Below are 17,937 nucleotides of genomic sequence, written 5' to 3'. Positions count from 1 at the left end.
GGCTTTCGTTGGACCATCTGATGGAATAAATGTCCCGTTCTTTCGGCTTCCCGGCAATTGATGCTTGGCAGCCTTATGAGATATCACGCTTCTTTGACGTTTGCATAATGGCTTGCTTGATAGCTTGGATTTATCTGCACAATCTGCAGCCGTAATCCTCAGTTCTTTCTGCTGACTATCCGATGGTTTTGAGATATCCCGCTTTGCTGGCTTTCAAATGAATACTTTTTGACCAATCATCTGCAGCTACTATTTATGAGTCTTACTAACCATCCGATGGATCTAAGATATCCCGCTTTTCCGGCTTCTCGGTAAGTTCTTTCTTTGCTGCTTTGGTAAGTTTGTTGCACTCTGCTCTCTTGTCCGTCCGTTGAGACCTCTGCGGCACCGCTCTGCTCTGCAGGTATGAGTGAAGGTATCAAACCTTTGGATGGTGAAAGTTTTGTGTATGCACCTATTGTTATTGACATGGCCAGTGAAATGACCCATCGATGCATGTACAACGGGAGCAGCAGGTATGATATGACATGCTTTTTTTGAATGGGCTATTCAAATTCAAGTCTTTTCTCATCATGGTCATCCAAGAGGATAAGTAATCAAGTTGGCTGACAATGAATGAATGCTATGCACGCACGCCTACGTATACGCCGCATTAGCGTAGGGTGACTTTTATGCAAGAAGAAAGTCACTAAAAAGACTGAGTTTTATGCTTGACTCTTTCCTTCATCATTGGACTTTCGCAGGAGAGGCACTATATCAGAAAGGATTGGTAGAGGTGTTATATCAGACAGGAACGTCAGAGGTATCGTATCAGAAAGGATTAATAGAGATACCTCATCAGAAAGGATCGTTAGAGGTATCATATCAGAAAGGATCGGGAGAAGTATTACTTCAGAAAGGATCGTCAGAGGTACCACATTAGGAAAGACAGGTATAGTTACCACATCAGAAGGAATTATGAGAGATACCACATCAGAAAGGATCGGAAGAGTTAGCACATCAGACAGGTATACCAGACGTACCTAATCCAAAAGGACCATTAGAGGTATCTCATCCAAAGGGAAAGTTGCAGGCTGAGGTTTAGCGGTGGCGATGCCTGGTTGTTGATTGAACAAATCCTCTGAAATGGTTGAAACGGTTCTTGATCTAGGAAAAGTGATCGAGTTCATCTTTCTATGTATCGCTCTTATCGGTGCTTCATCAGTTCCAGCCTGTCTCTCAACAGGTTCACGAACCGACATACTCGATTGCTCATTTTAGTTCTTGCGACGAGACGGAATATTGCTCGAAATTGCCGAAACTTTTCTTTGTACCTCTTGTCACACCAGAAGCAGGATCAACTATAGATTTCGAATCCGATCTATTTCAGCATTGTCCCCTGTTGCTTCTGCCACGTCTATAGCACTCGATTTACGCTTTCCGGATGCTTTTGGCAAAGCAGGATGGATACCTTGCAAGCCTGCTTTCGACAAATTGGATGAATCAGTAACCGTTACTACTTAAAGATGTTCATCTGACTCAATGTTGATCTTTCCGATAATCTTCCACTACGTCACTTGTCAATACTTTCTACTCTTCTCTTCTCTTCTATTCTTCTACTCTATTCTTTTATTCTATTCTATTACATTCTTCTACTCCATTCTTCTCTTCTTCCCTTCTACAATTTTTTGTCGATTGATTAAAATACATTGTGCTATCATACATTTGTCGAAAAATTCATCGGCCACTGATATTGAGAGCAGGCAGATGTTCAAAGTGATCGCGAACCAATTGCGTATTTAGTTTGATGGCAGAAAGTTCGATCTTAGGATCTGCTGTGATGACCATGATGTAGGTATTAGGAGTCAGGATATCCAAATAAGCAGAGAATGCATTCGTACGCATCTCGATTGCTTGAAATTGGGATTGAAGTTTTGAGCATGCTAATCTTAAACCTTTGATCAATTGACTTATCTTGCCGAATCGACCAGGATACAAGCCACTCTCATCGATTGCCACAGTAGCGGTTGAATCGGCGGGTGGATAACCTTCTTCTTCCATTTTCATCTCTATTTGTCGTTCTTGTTCGGATTTGGATAAATCGTTCGATCGTTCAGTGCTTTTTGAAATGACCAAGAATGTAGTTCGCTCAAAAATTACAACTTCTTTTGCGCCATTCGCTCGTGCGAAATAGTCTAGCCTTCGTTCCAGATCAGTGACGTTGGGAATGAGAGTATGAATGATCTTAGACCAAGCTTTATAGATCGTCTCATCCCAAATGCTTGTAGCGAAACAATTGATTTGCGTACCTTCGCTCTTCCTGCGTAGCTCTTCTACCCGGGAAGCATAGACGGATCGTCTCCTTGAAGCATCAACCAGATCCATCTTGTGCAATAAGCAAAACACATGTGCATCGGGTGAATTATCTTGTAGTGCAGAAAGGCATTCTTTGTAACTTCGAACGTCTTTATCCCATTCTTCGCTATCTTCACCTACCAAGTCAAATACGTAAATCAAAACGCCCACAGCACTGAAAACTTGATGCCTTTGACTATCCAAATAATTATCCATATAACTTTGTTGACCACCACAATCCCAAAGGTTCAGAACGAGATTGCCCAAAAAGCGAACGTGGGAATGTTCTACGTCCAATGTTTGTCCTAATCGATCGGTGTCAGCTGCACGATAAGCAGAAAAGACTAGAGCTCGCATAGAAGTTTTACCTGAACCAGATCGGCCCATCAGAAGGATCTTCTTTTTCATCTTGAAAAGCCTTTTCGATTATGATGGAAGTTGGACAGAAAAGACATCATTGTTAACTTTTACGCACTGTCCCCCCCCCCTTTATGCGCAATGTGATGCGCGTTTACTTGGTCTAATTTGACTACTAACTCACCAACTTTTACTCCTCACCTTCACAATCATGACAAAAGACGGCGCTCACGTCTTTCTAAGATCATGACTACCCTACCGCCTTTGCAAACCGCATCAACAACAAAGCACAGCGGGAACGACGCCCGATTTGGAGAAGGTGATAGCAATCGAAACAATGAAGCAGAGAAACAAATTTTTTCTTCTGATATGAACACGAACGCAAATAGCTCTACCGATCATGCAGCCACTTTGTCAAACAATCACACCAGTACAAAAGATGCGAACATTGGCTTCAATGATTCGAGCATCAGTAGTCCACACGAATTGACAGATTGGGTGGATAATGTGTTAGATCAACTTGAATCACGCTTTTCTGTAATGAGCGGACAAGTTGAAAGTAGAAGTGAGCAAGCGATGAAGAGTCGATTGAAAGTTTTTGTTGTACTAATGGGAATGCTTCTCTCTCAATCTAGTGAAAGAAATGTCAGAGCGAATCGATGCACTGGAATCATCAATAGAAGGTCAGTAATTCTTGAAGTTGGTGGCAAGGTGTATGCTTAGATCTGACAATTTGTTCTCATCAGAATTGATCACAGGCGCTTCAACTTCTTTGAGGGATCAATCGCAATGAATTTAAATATACCCGCTGTATTCAACGGCTCCTCTGTACAATATCAATCCAGAATCAATCACTCTACTCAGACTTTCGTCCTTTAGGTAATCTTTCAATAAGAACACACTATCATTTGACAAAACAGAGATAGATGTACAAATTACAGGAATTAAGAGAAAGAATGGCAAACAGATATATGAAAAAGGAACTGGTATTGTTACAACAATGGACGAACGATTGGACTGGAAGCAACAAAGCGCTTTCTAGGTAAATATTGCGAAGCACGATCAACTTCAAAACCTTCCACTTCGTTATTGTTATGGTTTGCGTTTACCGGTGTGCATGATTCGTCATGACTATAACTATTATTGTAACGTGGACGAGAATCGAAGTTGTTGATCGAACTCTTCTCATTCGCAAATGCGTTCAAAGGCAAAGGAGTTGATCCGTTATTCATTCCACGTAAACGTGCAGCTTGTGGTAAATGAAGTGGAAAAGTTGAATTACCGGATTGGTTCATCGGATTGAGAAAAGCACCCGTAGTAAGATTTGTCAACGAAGAAGTTGTGGTATTGTTTCCATTCATCTTTTGCTGTCCTCCAGGTGATGTACTCGTAAGGTGATATTCTCCCACAACATTGTTTCCCGTTTCACTAGATCCATTCGGTGTTCTTGGTGATAAGATAGAGGATGTTGTAGCCGTCGATCCGTTTGAAAGGATAGCTAATCCATTTTCGCTGTTGTGCAAACGATGATGATTTGAGCTTGCGTTTAAAAAGCCGTTGGATGGATTGTGTTCTCTTCCATACATAGAAGGAGAAGTACTTGAAGCTGTATCATACGATAATGAATTTAAAGGAATCGTTGGCCTTTGTACAGTTGCAGGAGCAGATGTATTATTGATCAATGAATCAGTAGAACCGTGCGGTAAATGGTCGATCGGTGAACGTGAAACGTCATTGAAAGATGTCTGTCCTTCGTTCAAATTAGAACGCATTGGCTGCGTTGTTGAATAAAGAGGAGCAGAATGCAAGGCCATTCCATGATGATGATTGTGATGATGATGAGGAGAAGTGCTGTATCCATTCCCGTGTCCTAGCATCATTGAGGATGAAGAAGAATGCAGATAAGAATGATTGCCCCAATTCGTTCCCGTTGGTTGAGATCCAGTTGTTGCTCTTCTTTTATAAGGTCCCCTTTTGATTCCTCTCTTTCGCTCTTTACGGGCACTGTCCATACAAGTAGCCGTCAAGCCGTATTTTATACAACGTGAGCATGGTCTTCCTTCATCGCATCTCTTGCATGCTTTTTGACAATTGACGCAAGCATTTTTTACTTGTTTCCTTTTAGCCTTCACCGGAAACATGCCAGGATTATCAAATGGATGAGAAGAGATTAGATCCGAATGGCTTGGGGACTGTAAGCTACCTTGATGATGGAAATCATACGAAGTTTGCATTGATGAAGCACTCATTGACATAGTAGAGCCATTATTGAAATCACTATGACGACCGTTGTGAAAGCCACCATGAGAACTTGCACCAGCGCTCAAAGGATGATTGTTCGAGTTGGAATACAAAGGAGATCCGGACATGTATTGCATCGAATTATTGGAAAATGGCAAGTTGTATGATGGTCCATTGACTTGCGTTTGAGGTTGGACAGAATGATATTGGCCTGATGAAGTGTTTGTCATGTTCCCAACAGGTAGATCAGATCCTTGCGTTGCTTCTGCAGCCGCAGCTGCAATATTCAATGAAGGCGCATGACGTGGTTGATGGTTGTACGACATCTTGAAAGAATTTGCGTATGTGTAATGTTGCGAATGTTGATATTGAGGGTCCCACTGCGTGAAGTCTGTTAAACGACTAGACATGAATGATGAAAGCTAGAAAGGATTGAAATGTAAGATTGATTGTCAACGAAGAAAGAGGAAGGAAAAAAGGGTGAAAGTCAGTAAAGAATTCCGTTGTACTTTATACGTTTCCAAACTTCGTCTGGGAATAAAAGAGGTTTGTGGAGAATCAAAAAAGCAAGGAAATGGTGCAATACAACAGAACAACAAGAATCGAATCGGACCTTCATATCCCTTAAAATTGCTTCAAAAAATGGACACGAATTGTCTGCAAGAATAATATCGGCAGTCATGCTTCCGCTCCTGATTCAACGTTTTTTCTTGCATGCATGCATGCATTGATGCTCAACATATGCATTGATAACCTCCATTGTTGATCATTGTTAGAGGAATTCGTCCAATCCTTCACGGCACCGGCAATGGTTACGTGCTTGAACGCCCATCAAAAATGACAAACGCCAAACAAAACGAAACCATTGGGTAAAGTTGCAGAGCGATGAAAGTAGCATTGGTACTTTGCACTTGGAAAGTAGAGCGAAAGAACGAGGAACGTATACCAGATCATTTCACTTTGATATCACATCCGAAAATTACGAAACGAATTGCAGTCCCACACGGTAAGCTTGCGTCCCGTCATGTAATTCCGTTGATACAATAATTGTCGGAATTGACTGTGCCATACTGCGATCGGCGCTTTTGCAGTTGTCCTCCTTGTCTTACTCTGTCGGACTTTGACGGAAGCTTAGACAACGATTCTGATTTGCTGAGCAAAACTTTTGCCTTGAAAGTCCGAAGAAGGAGTGAAAACCAGATGATGAAGATCGTTTTAAAGGCTCGATCAGACTTGCAAAACAAGATGACCTTTCTGTTCATTGCTTCATTGAGATATTCTTGAAATCCTGAATACTGTGCGCAAGTTGACCTTTCAGTTTCGCTTCTTGTACTTTCATGTATTCCCTTCATACAAAGGATGATCAACTCCCTCCAACGCAAAGCGGTAGCGGTCATCGAATTGATGAACTTAATTTGGCTTTTTTATTCGATGAAGTCACAATTCTCGATACGCCAAAAAGAGTCAATTTTCTCGTACGTCTCCGCTCGGTGCCGAAACGCCAAGCTGTGTCTTTTGAGGTGAGAATGACATGGAAAGAATGACAACAGCAAGTCTTTGCTTCATGCTTATGCCAACGGTTGTAGTCCGACAATGATGAAATGGATATGGTAATACCGTGATTGAGAATCATAATCTGTTTGAGCGAAACGATCCGAATGGCCATCAGTACGGTACGCGATTGGCGTACTGATAACGAACGAACGAGTGAGGCGTAAAATGTATGCTCCGATTTCTACACAGAAATGAATTCTAGTTCCGTTCCTTTTCGCCCTTTTGTATTGAAGTGATGGCTTGTTGAGTGATGATGGTTAAGCCCAAATAACGCCAACACTTTTCAACACCAGAACAAGTTGTATACATGCCATTAAGTTTGTTTCAAGTCCGAACAGCTTCCACCAATGACGAAATCGAACACTCTTTTCCAATGATACATCTTACAAGGACAGGTAGCGGAAAGAAGGGAGGATATGAAATGAATAGCAAATCTGATACTTACCTAATGACGAGTTGAGACAAATGAGGATGTTTGTATTCTGGCCAAATGATAAAAGAAGAGTCGAGATGAAATGGCTGATCTTATCGATAGATGTTTGAGTGTGATTTTCGTTGTTCTCTCTAGGATGATGAAGATGATGGTGTTGGAAGTCAACTCAAGGCCAAACGGATTGTTGTGGTTCAAGATGAAATTGTCATCTTTCAAACGTTCCTGATGCTAATGAATTGCTTCGATCTTATCGTAAGAATCAGGAACGTTTGTCAAAAGAAGATGATTGTATCAGAGTGAGATTCTTACTGGAATGCATGAAAATTCAATCTTACTTCACGTTCTTCTACAATTAGAACAACAGTCTAAAAGTCTAAAGCTATTATTATTCATTAGTTGTGGCTTTGGTTGCGTTTTCTTTCCCCACGTATGCATGATACACAATCGCAAACTCGCCATTTCGGAAGGGAAATCAATCGCCGCTTTTGTATGCTTTAAGTTGAATGATTGTATGTAGGTAGTGTGAATGCAGCATGAAACCAAATGACGGCGTATGAAATCTTTTCCTGTCATCCTTTTGAACTTGTTTTGCATGCATGCATGTATGCATTTCGGTCTGGATTTATGTTCCTTAATAATTGCAAAAGAAAAAATAAAAGGGCATTCGGTCAGTGTATCCTGTCAAGGCCAGAGTTTTTTTTTTTTTATTGAAACGCGTAAAATGAGGCACTGGAACTGTCAGGCTTGTGCAAGCCTTTATTTAGATCTTGGGCCTAGAATGAATTTAGTGGCTTATACTTCTTTTGATGAGATGCACCTTCGTTTTGACAGGCCTTGTTCCCACACCAGAAGTTGTCAATCTAAATGCATAAAGAGTCTATTCGATATGCTTCAATTTAAGATCAAGAATTAATCCTTTACCCCGATCAAAATATACACACATTATTCGGCTTCCGAATCTTTATCTCAAAAAAAACAAAACGGAGAAGGCCGTCTTTTTAATGGCATTCAATTGCCGATCAAAGGAGTATGAATCTTTTAGACAAGCGGTGAATGAAAAGGCCCAGAACTCCGATCTTATCAATAAATGGGGTTGGGCCATTAATGCAATCCCGCCGCACCTTCTCTTTCATTGAAGTGGAGATATACATTGAAATGGCGATCACAATAGAGTACATAGAATAATATACAATTCACCTCACCATAATACATAGAATTTCAATCTCATTTACCATTCGATTGCATTCTTTGCATCAAAGTTGCCAAGCCAGATAATTGGGATGGACCTAATTTGCTTAAAACTAAACTAATATGAATCATTTCAGCATCATTTTGCGATGAAGCAGATTGCTGCTTCTTTAGGGAATCTTCTTGTGACTGATTCTCTTTCATAGCAGAAGTTGATGTGAATCCCATCAAAAGAGCAGGTTCTTGTTGATCAACAGGCGATGGTCTAGGCGCCGTATCGAATTGATCCATCGAGAATGTGGCAGGTGATGATGCTGCTGCTTGTCTTGCTGCGATTGCTGGTAATAAATGAGAAGCGGGAATAGGATTAATTCCTAAAGCTGATAATTGTGTCAAGGTAGAGAATGGCAAAACCAATCGAATAGGCTGTGATGGAATGACATAAGACGAAGATGCAGTACTGGATTCACCGCCTTGCTGCTTTTGTTCTTCTTTCGTCGCAGTACCTCCTTTCATGTTTGAAGCAGGTGAAGGAAGCGAAGGTCCTGCATTCGTACTTTGAGTTGATTGTTGATCTGCACTTGAATGAATTGTTGGCATCGTTGTCGAAGTGGACGGTCGAATAATTTTACCATATTCGTCACGCTCCTTTCGCGGTCTACCTCTCGGTTTTGTAACTTCTCGCATAAACTTATGTTGTGCTGTCTTGTTCTCTCCTTTTCTTATAGTGGCACTTTGGTGGCCATCTTCACTTCCCACATCGCTGCTATCCACATCATCCTCTTCATCTTCGCTCCTTTCTTCTGAATCAGATTCATCTCCAGATCCTTTTTGCAATTCTCCGGTCAGAATCGGAAGAATAGCACTCCAAGGAACACCTTTTGCCATTGCATCCTCTCGTACTACCCTCAAAATTCGTTGATTTTCCACTAATGCTTCCCTCTCCTCTTCCCACGCCATCTTTTCTAAGTGATATCTGCTTTCTTGTGCAAATGGGGCAGGTGCCTGTACGGACTGTGCTCCTATCAACGTACTTTGCAATCCTTTTGCACGAGAATGGATATCCAAATATTTTTGCCATGAATGATCTGCTTCCGCAATGGTTGGATACTGTTTTGCGATCTGTTGAATAGGAGAAGCGCCCTTTCCTCTTGGCCTCTTCCTTCGCTTTACTAGTGATACAGATGCAGAGAGAACCTTTTGAGCTTCGTCTGCCTTGCCCATCGAATTATCTTCGACATCGACTCTATCTTCTTTCAACCTTTTCTTGGATTGACGATCATTGAGGACATGCAGAATATCTTCATCGCGAACATGCCAAACGTGATAGGGCAATAGGCGTTTTACCACATCATTCGCACTCTTGAAAGAAGTACGATAGTCTGGCTCAGAAGCGGCAATTTGATCGTTTGCAAGGGCTTTGGAGAATGCCAATCGTGTTGATTGACACTGATGTATCAAAGATGGATCGACCGTTGGAGGTAATCGCCCCGCATTACGTTGTGAAGATGATGTTTGAATGAATTGGTCTTTATTGTTCGATTTCGATGAAGGAGGTGGCGTTGGTGAGACGTTGGTCATTTCTGTGACTCTTGCTGGAGATGATGTGGGTGAAGCATGAATGAAGGATATGACATTCTTATTTTCGTGATCTTTTTTTCCACTAATATTTGAATGCATTGATTGAGCCCTTGTGAAAGCCATTTGGCTGGATTCAGAGCTCATTTTGGCATTTGATAAATTTGAAGCCCCAACTAGCCATATAGCATACTGTCGCAAAATGACCGAAAAAGAGGAAGAGGTGATATGGTTTTAGTAAGGGGAAAAGTTGAAATTTACGCTACGCTGGGATGCTGCAAAAGTTGTTCCTGGGCGTGTAATGTATATAATGTATTATTACTAGTACGCTGTGTACTACAAAAAAATGTTACCTCTACGAATTTTGAAACAAATGACGAACACTTCTTCTCAACTATCATCGCACACACACTCTTCTTTGGCAATGGGTAGGAAAAAGGTTGCACAGCAATGGGATCAGTCCGACATCGAAGAAGAATATGATCAAAACCTATCTTCACCAGATCAGGAAGAAGCGTTGAACACTAAAAGTCAGGGTGAAGAAGAAGCCAAATTTGCACAATATATGGATAGCGATGAAGACTTTGATAGCGATGGAGAAGGAACATCTGATGATGATGAAGGCATTCTCAGCTCTGAAGATGTTCCTCCACAGAATCAAGATGAAGAATCATCTCTGCGCGAAAAGATGGAACGCATCCCTTTTTCCGCTCTAGCAAAAGCAAACAGAACGATGAGACAAGACGCAGATATCTCGGATGAAGGTGATCAAAATCATTCGAGCTCTGAAGTTGATGAATTCGAAGTTGATCGAAAGACAGAACGTGAAAAGCAAGAAAGGAGAGCGATTGAAAAGAGAGAGAGCAAACATGCGTGAGTTTATCAATTGCATTATTCAACTTTATTGATCGTACTGACTCCTATAATCCAAATTTGCCTTATTCACAGCCCAACAGAGCTATCTTCAAGGCGACCGGTTTCACGCAAACGTAGCGTAGTGGAAACAGCATCCACAGAAAGGCGTGATCCTCGCTTCTCATCGTTAAGCGCTTCAACGACTAATAAAGGTCTTTTCCGTTCTTCATATGGCTTTCTACGAGAACAACAATCAAGCGAAATACGAGAATTACGATTTGCACTGGCCAAATTGAAGAGACAAGAAAAGCATCAAGCCGGACCGAAAGCAACGAGCGAATTCGCTTTACGACTTCGTCAAGAACGTGAACAGATCGAACAAGCTTTAAGACGTGAAGAGGGAAGAGAAAACGAAAGGCAAAGACGTGAAAGGAAGGATGAAGTTTTGCGGAATGCACAAAAGGCGATTGAAGAACGTGTACAAAAAGGAGGTAAACGATATTATCTCAAAGAATCCGATAAGAAGAAGTTGATCTTACAAGACAAATTCGAGCACCTAAGCAATGGACAGAACCCATTAGACTCAACTTCATCTGCAAAACGAAGTAGTCTTCAAAAAGCTGTCGAACGAAGGAGAAAAAAGAATTCCGCAAAGGATCGTCAAATGCCTTTGGGTGGCGGTGCTAGCGGAAGCTTTGGAGATGGTTTGGAACAGATACCAAAGAGGAAGAGGGTACGGAGACATTAAAGGCGATATAGATACAATTTATCCATTTGTACATTATACAACATCTAGTTTATGTAGATTTATATTATGAATCATGACCGTGTGTACGATGTCTTAGCGATCGATGTGTAGCAGATGCAGGTCCAGTGCCAGATGCTGCAGCATGCGATCGCCATGCTTCTACTGTTGGCAAGCCACCCGGTAATGCCTGATCAGGATGCGGTGGAGGATGCAATATACCAGGGAAAAGTGGTGGAGCCGTTTCAAAAAAGACTCCCTGCCTTTCTCCTCGATTCGTTTGTGCATCTCCCTGTTCGGCCATCGTATCGTCTGGACCTCGAATTTGTACAAGACCTTCATCGTTATTGTTGTTATTAAAGTTGTTTGCGGCGACTGCACTCTTATCGTACCTCCAATCATCAACTGGAGTGTTAGGACTCTGTTGGGCGAACTTCTGAACGTCAATCGTATCCTTTTTGTGCACATGCCGCGGAACGAGATTTGGCAAAGTGAGAGTCCAGTACTTTGGCCAAACGAAACGATCGTGTATGTAGGTCCGTACCCTGCCTACAAGCAATTGTTCAATTTTTGGAAGATCTTGCAGCTTTGCCCTTGAGCCTACCAAAGAGGAAGCTGTTGCGTCAAGGGTGAAATCAGGATGTAAAGAGAAGTGCAATTCGTGTCGGCTTCTAGGAGGTTCGCTCTTTGATGCTGTGGGAGGGATTGGAGAAGCTTGAGTGGATGAATTGGAGAAAAGCTCGATCGCCATGGTTCCCGAAAATCGTTCGATAGTCAAGCCAAGGGAAACAGGTAAGACTGCAAATCTGGGCCTTGGAAAGTTGATCAACAACTTGGTTTCGATTGCCAGTGACATACAGTCTGCATAATCGATATCCACCTCAATTCGCATTCTGCCCATATCATCTGCTGGCCGTACTTTGGCATTTGAAAATATTGGATATGCATCTCCAAATTCAACTTGGGTAACCTGAATAGGATCCAAAAATGTCATTCCACGTCCAACAGTATTCAAGTTAAGAATTTCTTCCATCCAATCGCGTGCTGTTCTTTGCATTATAGCCTCTTCTTTCCCTTCCTCACCATCAACCTGTTTCGTTCGCTTTCCATCTTCTCGTTCATCATCCTGATCGTGTGACCATCCACCGGCTTTAATGTCTTGTCTGTAACCTGCCAGTGCTTGTGCTACAATCACATTTATCCAATCGATTGATTCGCTTGCATGACTGTCCATTTCATATTGAACTCTGTTCATTATATCTGCCATCATTCTTGGTACATCTGCTTCACTATCCTGCATTCGAGTCGAACGAGAAATATCTTTCAATGTCGAACTGGAAGATAAAAACCCACTTTTGCGATTTTTTGATGTGCGGATAGGTATATGCAAAGGTCTCTTAGTAGATTTTTGTGATGTTTTTGAATCTTCAAAGATTATATAACGAATGGCAAAGAGAGCAATAATGATTACACTTAATTGACCGGCTAAAAAGCCTTGAGCAAACGTGAATCGAAAGCCGAAAAATGAAGATGATTGTTGTTGAATTCCATTTTCATAAGCATCGTATAGGTGTGATTGACCATTAGAGGTCATATTGAAGTATATGTATACATTCGTGTGAAAAGATTGAATGGTAGAATTGAGAGAGAAGGTTGTTGCTCACTTTCTGGGCTACCATCAATGCTCATGCCGCGCCGTAAAACAAGAACGACGTGTGGCATAAAGCGTATCGCTAGATTCAAGAACGCGCGCGTTCGAACATTCACATACGTTAATTAATGTAATGTATATATACAACAAATAGTACCTCTTAACGTATGATGGTTCAGGTTACAGTTTTAGCATTTATCATGACGACTACCTATTGACTTTCACGAATCACCGACTTATTTTGACGATTTGTTACCTCTTATAGCTTAGTGGTCTGGGTTATAGGTACAGCACTTCTCATGACTGCTGGCTTTCACTGATCACTAACAACCATTGACGGCATGACACTTCTCAACGTATCATGATTTTCAAGCTATAGGCCTAGCACTTTTCAGTATGGTTTCGATTAATCACTGACTTATAATGATGGAATGGCACTGCTTTCGGACTATCGTCGTGTCACTCTTAATCTTTCATCAGCATAAATCATCTGATTGCGTACAAATACAATTTTTTTACCTCATAGTGATCAAGGATCATCTGCTGGTTCTCTGCGGAAGCTGTGAAGGAGATATAAATCGATAAGCCCATAGATCTTCATCATGATTAGTATGAATCATACTCACTACATATCAATCGCTCCACTAAATGCAGCGAATGCGATTCCTCCTCCTACCGCTGCTCTTGGTCCTGCATTGCGAGCCAAAATACCACCAGCCAAGAATCCTGCATAAAGTGAATTGTAGATATCATTCTTGGCTCGATACTGTTTAAAAGAAAGAGAAAGGTGAGACAAATTAGTGGTTGACTACTTCCCTTTCACACGGATTCACTTACCCCTTCAATACAACACTCTATACCTGAATATAGCGCTCCCACTTTTCCAAACCCACGAGCACTTCTATACATGCTCCTTCCCGTTTCGCGAAAGAAATCTTTCGTTTGTTGCATCGTTGTTGGCTCAGGAGGAGGAGGTAAACCTCTCTCTTGGGCGGCTAATTGAGCAGCAGCAAGGTTACTCCTTCGCAATGGATCATCAACCGAAAGACTTGCACTGAACAAAGCGAAAAAGCCACCTAAAGCAAATCCTGCTCCTCCACTTAAAGCACATTTCGTAGGACACCATTCCATAGCACCTGTCATTGTTTTTTGCCAATACAATGTTTGTGCCATGTTTGCCCGATCTTCTTCTGTGAAACCTGGAGGCAGAGGCTCCTGCCCTGGGAGATATATAGGAGCCATCATGGCCTTCAAAGGAGAACTTTCGGCCATATTTTCTATCACGATCACAAGATGATGATGAGCAAGAGAAGAAGTCCAACAAATGTTCTTTTACATTGAGGGTCAAAACTTTAGAATTATTTGTTTTTGCTTGTATCAAAAACGCGGCACATCATCAGTCAAAAGAAGTGAGAATTAATGTCCGAAAGCCGATTAAAATTTTTAGACCATTTTTACGAATCAGACAATCCTTTGTTCTGCATTCATTCTTACCATCAACACTGCTCTTTGCTGTAATGTCCATCTTGCGTTTATGCGTTGTGGTTTATTGAGCTATACTCGAATCTTGCTTCGTCCGGTAAACTATCCCGCATCAAATCGAGCAAGCAAACCTATTCTCTCATACCGTATCAAGCAATCGCTCCTTGATCGTTTCATCATGTCTTCTGCCGTGCCTGCAAGCGAAACGCACAATCACGATCCATTCCCAAATAAGCGACCAAAACTGGAACCTATGGACATGAATGGAATTCAAGTTGATCACGAAAGAAAAATAGAATTAGAACAGCCTATAGCCCCGTCAGATCAACCGCAAAAACCGATCGAAAACGGAACACAATGTGCCGAAACGGGAGATATACCGCTCCCAACTCATTCCTCTCATGATCTCGACGAGATCAAGCAGCTCCTTTCTGTTACCAAGCCGCTGCAATCGCAGCACAGCTTATCGTTTGCAAATGGGTTGTTCTTAGCACCAATGGTACGGATAGGAGCTCTTCCAACTCGACTGTTATCGTTACAGTACGGAGCAGATCTAGTATGGAGCCCAGAGATTGTAGATAGGGCGATCATTGGCTGTGATCGAACGGTGAACGAAAAGACAGGTCTGGTCGCATATAGCAGAGAGGGAAAGCACATCTTTACAACGCATCCTATCGAACGTGATCGATTAATCTTTCAATTAGGCAGCAGTTCTCCTGAATGGGCTTATAAGGCCATCAAATTCATCACTGCTCATGATGAAGTGGCAGGTGTTGATTTGAATTGCGGCTGTCCCAAATCTTTCAGTACGATTGGAGGAATGGGAGCACAATTATTGAGCACGCCAGATCTATTGTGCGATATCCTACGTGCAATGCGTATAGCCGCACCATCACACGTTTCGGTCACATGCAAAATTCGTCTTTTGCCTACGAAGGAGGAAACGCAAAACTTGGTTCGAAAGATTGTTCGCACAAATTGCATTGATGCCTTGACCCTGCATTGTCGTACCAAAACGATGAGACCGCGAGAGCCTGCCTTACCACATAGACTGCAAGAAGTGAAAGAAATTGTGGATCAAGAGAGTGGCGGAAAATTACCTTTGATCTGCAATGGTGATGCTTGGGATGCAGCTGAAGCACGTTCATTAATGCAAAAAACCGGTGTGAGCGCCGTGATGATGGCACGTGGACCTGAAGGCAATCCGAGCTGTTTTCGGCCTGAAGGTGTTTTGAGTGTCCCGGAGATCATTGCACCCGAATGGGTGAAATTGGCAATAGCATTGGACAATCAATATGGAAATACAAAGTACTGCCTTCAGTCACTGGCAATGAAACCTTCATCCTCTATCGTGCCTGGTGCTCCGCCTTTGAAGACCAATCGATTACGTTGGAATAAGCAGAAGCTCGGGGATCTTCGCGCATCAGTTTCCCAAGCCAAATCAGTGGATGACATGGCATCTGCTTTAGGAGTAGATGCGAATGTGATTAGATCGAGAGGAATCGATGAAGTACTCAAGGAAGTCAGCGCTTCCTTAAGCCAAAAGCGAAATGATACACAAGAAAGTACCATTTGAGTTCTATCGCATGCACTCTCTTATTGCTATTGTTCATCGAAAAACAAAGCTTTCGCCGTCAAAATTAATATCAAATTGCTGGAATACAATATTGGACCGTATATAGTACAGATATGCTATTGAATACAAGGTGAACAGGAGTTAGGCAACTTCAGCTTTCCTGCCACGCTTCAGTAAATCTCGATTACTGATACCTTTGCTGTTCCCCTTCTTCACGCCCATTCCATGACGAGGAGTCCAAGGTCCGAGGCTTCCGTCAGCATAAAAGTCCATGGGATAATCGCCTTCCATGGTATTTTGAACCTGCGTGCCTTGCTTCATACGAGACGTTTTCTGGCTTATATCCTTCGACGGTACATGCCATCCTTTTGCCTTTCCCAAGGCTACAGCAGCCTCGTAAGGGCTCAGTAATGGCTTTGGAAAAGCATCTCCCCAATCAATCGAAAGACGGGGACAACTAGTCTGAACATAGGTAACAAGATCTGGACCAAAGAGGGCAATCTTCTGCGGTGACAATTCAGAGAGCAAGATCGGTATTGAGGGCATCACGTTGGATGCCATCATCGAGCGTAGATGGGCCAAAACACGGGTTGATCCTTGTCTACCCAAAGTGCCCAAGATTAAGCCCCAGCCTTTCAATTGCGAAGTGGTATCTTCATTCTGCTCCTTCGGTGCAAGAACAGATGCCAGCGTTTGTTTGGCCTCTTCTACAGCTTTATTTCGATTGCTGCGCATCAGAGTATGATCATACATTTCTCGTACAAATCTCTTCTCGTATGGATCATACCGAAATGCCGGAATACTCGGATTGGAAATCATGATGCTTTCAAGATGAAAACGTCCGTCGCCCACATAGATAATACCGTCGACTCCATTCATCTCGTTCAAGTCAAGTTTGGGAGAAGTACAGCCCAGGATCTCTCCCGCGCTCAAAGGTTTGACTTGTGGAATGGTGATCCGATATGGCGATGAATGCCAAGAAGATTGAGAAAGCAGCTTCTTTTCCCCTCTTGATCCTTCATTTGAAAGAAGCCTTTGCCCGATATCAAGTGCATCATTAGATTTCCCAACGTCAAAGAACTGTTCTTGGGTTTCACTTTTCTCCAATCTATCCTTCAATGCATGCAACGAATTGATGAATTGCACCGTGGCAACCAATACAAGGTGCGTAGGTCGCTTCTGGTAAGCTTGATGACCATCTTCTTCAATATCGATTTGCAATTTTGATTTTCCAACGGCATTTGTGCGACGATCTAGATCTTGAATGATGGATTCCTGGAATTCGGCGTGCAGAGCTGGAAAATTGGTTCGAATTGTAGCGCAAATGTGATCGGGATCGATAGCGATCTCCACAAATACATAGAGAGTTCGAATGGAGGTTTGATCAACAGGCACTGTCATAAAAAGGAAGAAAAAGTCAGGAGAAAATTTACGGAAGTTGAACTTTTCCAAATTTGTATGCTTACCCAAACAACTGTGTCCATAATGAATCAACAAATCAGCACCTAAAGCCCTTGCTGTATAATCGTCCACGCAACAAGCACCATACGTGACATCACCCATGATTACAGTTTGTGCTCTTGTGAATCTGTTGATAGGTATGAAGAAGACAAGATTAGCTTTGATTACGCTCCAGAAATTTTTCCTGATTGATTGACAAACCTTTCAATTATATCAGAGATGGCTGTTGCCCAAAGTGTGAGTCCTTCGGGCATTTGTAAAGCAACACATGTACTGCCGTAATGTCTGACATGATGGATAGTCTTATGAATCTCGAAATTGTAGTTGGTCGGCAAATACGTTTGAATGGCAGCATTTAGACGATCATCATTGAGAATATCCGATGATATTTGAGCTGGTGGCGCTCGAAGAGCTCTTTTTGAATCTTCCTTTGTCGAATGATTTGAGCGATTGGCCAGATTTGATGGACCCGAGTCAGTTGA

At 42.1% G+C, this 17,937-nt stretch overlaps 9 protein-coding genes across 9 annotated transcripts; 3 read left to right on the top strand and 6 right to left on the bottom strand.

Annotated features, from left to right (window-relative positions):
- Positions 1 to 1,579: 1,579 nt before the first annotated feature.
- FA14DRAFT_159531 (uncharacterized protein) lies at positions 1,580 to 2,772 on the bottom strand. Its single transcript, XM_025498261.1, has one exon. The coding sequence runs from the start codon at positions 2,740 to 2,742 to the stop codon at positions 1,717 to 1,719; it is 1,026 nt and encodes a 341-aa protein (XP_025357810.1). The 5' UTR covers positions 2,743 to 2,772; the 3' UTR covers positions 1,580 to 1,716.
- Positions 2,773 to 2,937: 165 nt separating this feature from the next.
- On the top strand, positions 2,938 to 3,484 carry FA14DRAFT_176799 (uncharacterized protein; the record flags this gene model as incomplete). Its single annotated transcript, XM_025500692.1, has 3 exons — positions 2,938 to 3,256; positions 3,327 to 3,374; positions 3,438 to 3,484. The coding sequence occupies 3 exons, from the start codon at positions 2,938 to 2,940 to the stop codon at positions 3,482 to 3,484; spliced, it is 414 nt and encodes a 137-aa protein (XP_025357809.1).
- Positions 3,485 to 3,533: 49 nt separating this feature from the next.
- On the bottom strand, positions 3,534 to 5,354 carry FA14DRAFT_14838 (uncharacterized protein). Its single transcript, XM_025497374.1, has one exon. The coding sequence runs from the start codon at positions 5,340 to 5,342 to the stop codon at positions 3,684 to 3,686; it is 1,659 nt and encodes a 552-aa protein (XP_025357808.1). The 5' UTR covers positions 5,343 to 5,354; the 3' UTR covers positions 3,534 to 3,683.
- Positions 5,355 to 7,943: 2,589 nt separating this feature from the next.
- FA14DRAFT_159529 (uncharacterized protein) lies at positions 7,944 to 9,915 on the bottom strand. The gene has a single exon (XM_025498260.1). It carries the CDS (start codon positions 9,830 to 9,832, stop codon positions 8,144 to 8,146), a length of 1,689 nt encoding a protein of 562 aa, XP_025357807.1. The 5' UTR covers positions 9,833 to 9,915; the 3' UTR covers positions 7,944 to 8,143.
- A 116-nt stretch (positions 9,916 to 10,031) lies between these two features.
- Positions 10,032 to 11,288, top strand: FA14DRAFT_152885 (DUF947-domain-containing protein; the record flags this gene model as incomplete). Its single annotated transcript, XM_025497557.1, has 2 exons — positions 10,032 to 10,558; positions 10,634 to 11,288. 2 exons carry the CDS (start codon positions 10,032 to 10,034, stop codon positions 11,286 to 11,288), a joined length of 1,182 nt encoding a protein of 393 aa, XP_025357806.1.
- A 466-nt stretch (positions 11,289 to 11,754) lies between these two features.
- Positions 11,755 to 12,780, bottom strand: FA14DRAFT_105878 (uncharacterized protein; the record flags this gene model as incomplete). The annotated part of the gene is made up of 2 exons (XM_025495761.1): positions 11,755 to 12,311; positions 12,432 to 12,780. Coding segments are annotated over 2 exons (906 nt in total), but the record flags the coding sequence as incomplete, so codon positions are not given.
- A 781-nt stretch (positions 12,781 to 13,561) lies between these two features.
- On the bottom strand, positions 13,562 to 14,208 carry FA14DRAFT_118394 (Tim17-domain-containing protein; the record flags this gene model as incomplete). Its single annotated transcript, XM_025496288.1, has 2 exons — positions 13,562 to 13,702; positions 13,774 to 14,208. The coding sequence occupies 2 exons, from the start codon at positions 14,206 to 14,208 to the stop codon at positions 13,562 to 13,564; spliced, it is 576 nt and encodes a 191-aa protein (XP_025357804.1).
- A 706-nt stretch (positions 14,209 to 14,914) lies between these two features.
- Positions 14,915 to 15,733, top strand: FA14DRAFT_114708 (FMN-linked oxidoreductase; the record flags this gene model as incomplete). Its single annotated transcript, XM_025496069.1, has 1 exon — positions 14,915 to 15,733. A coding segment is annotated over one exon (819 nt), but the record flags the coding sequence as incomplete, so codon positions are not given.
- A 429-nt stretch (positions 15,734 to 16,162) lies between these two features.
- Positions 16,163 to 17,844, bottom strand: FA14DRAFT_104962 (uncharacterized protein; the record flags this gene model as incomplete). Its single annotated transcript, XM_025495722.1, has 3 exons — positions 16,163 to 17,388; positions 17,461 to 17,582; positions 17,657 to 17,844. Coding segments are annotated over 3 exons (1,536 nt in total), but the record flags the coding sequence as incomplete, so codon positions are not given.
- Between the last annotated feature and the right edge of the window lie 93 nt (positions 17,845 to 17,937).

This window comes from Meira miltonrushii, assembly GCF_003144205.1.
Source record: "Meira miltonrushii strain MCA 3882 unplaced genomic scaffold FA14scaffold_1, whole genome shotgun sequence".
Lineage (NCBI taxonomy): Eukaryota > Fungi > Basidiomycota > Exobasidiomycetes > Exobasidiales > Brachybasidiaceae > Meira > Meira miltonrushii.
Note: the sequence above shows the minus strand (reverse complement) of the source record. Positions and strands in the feature narration are given on the sequence as shown.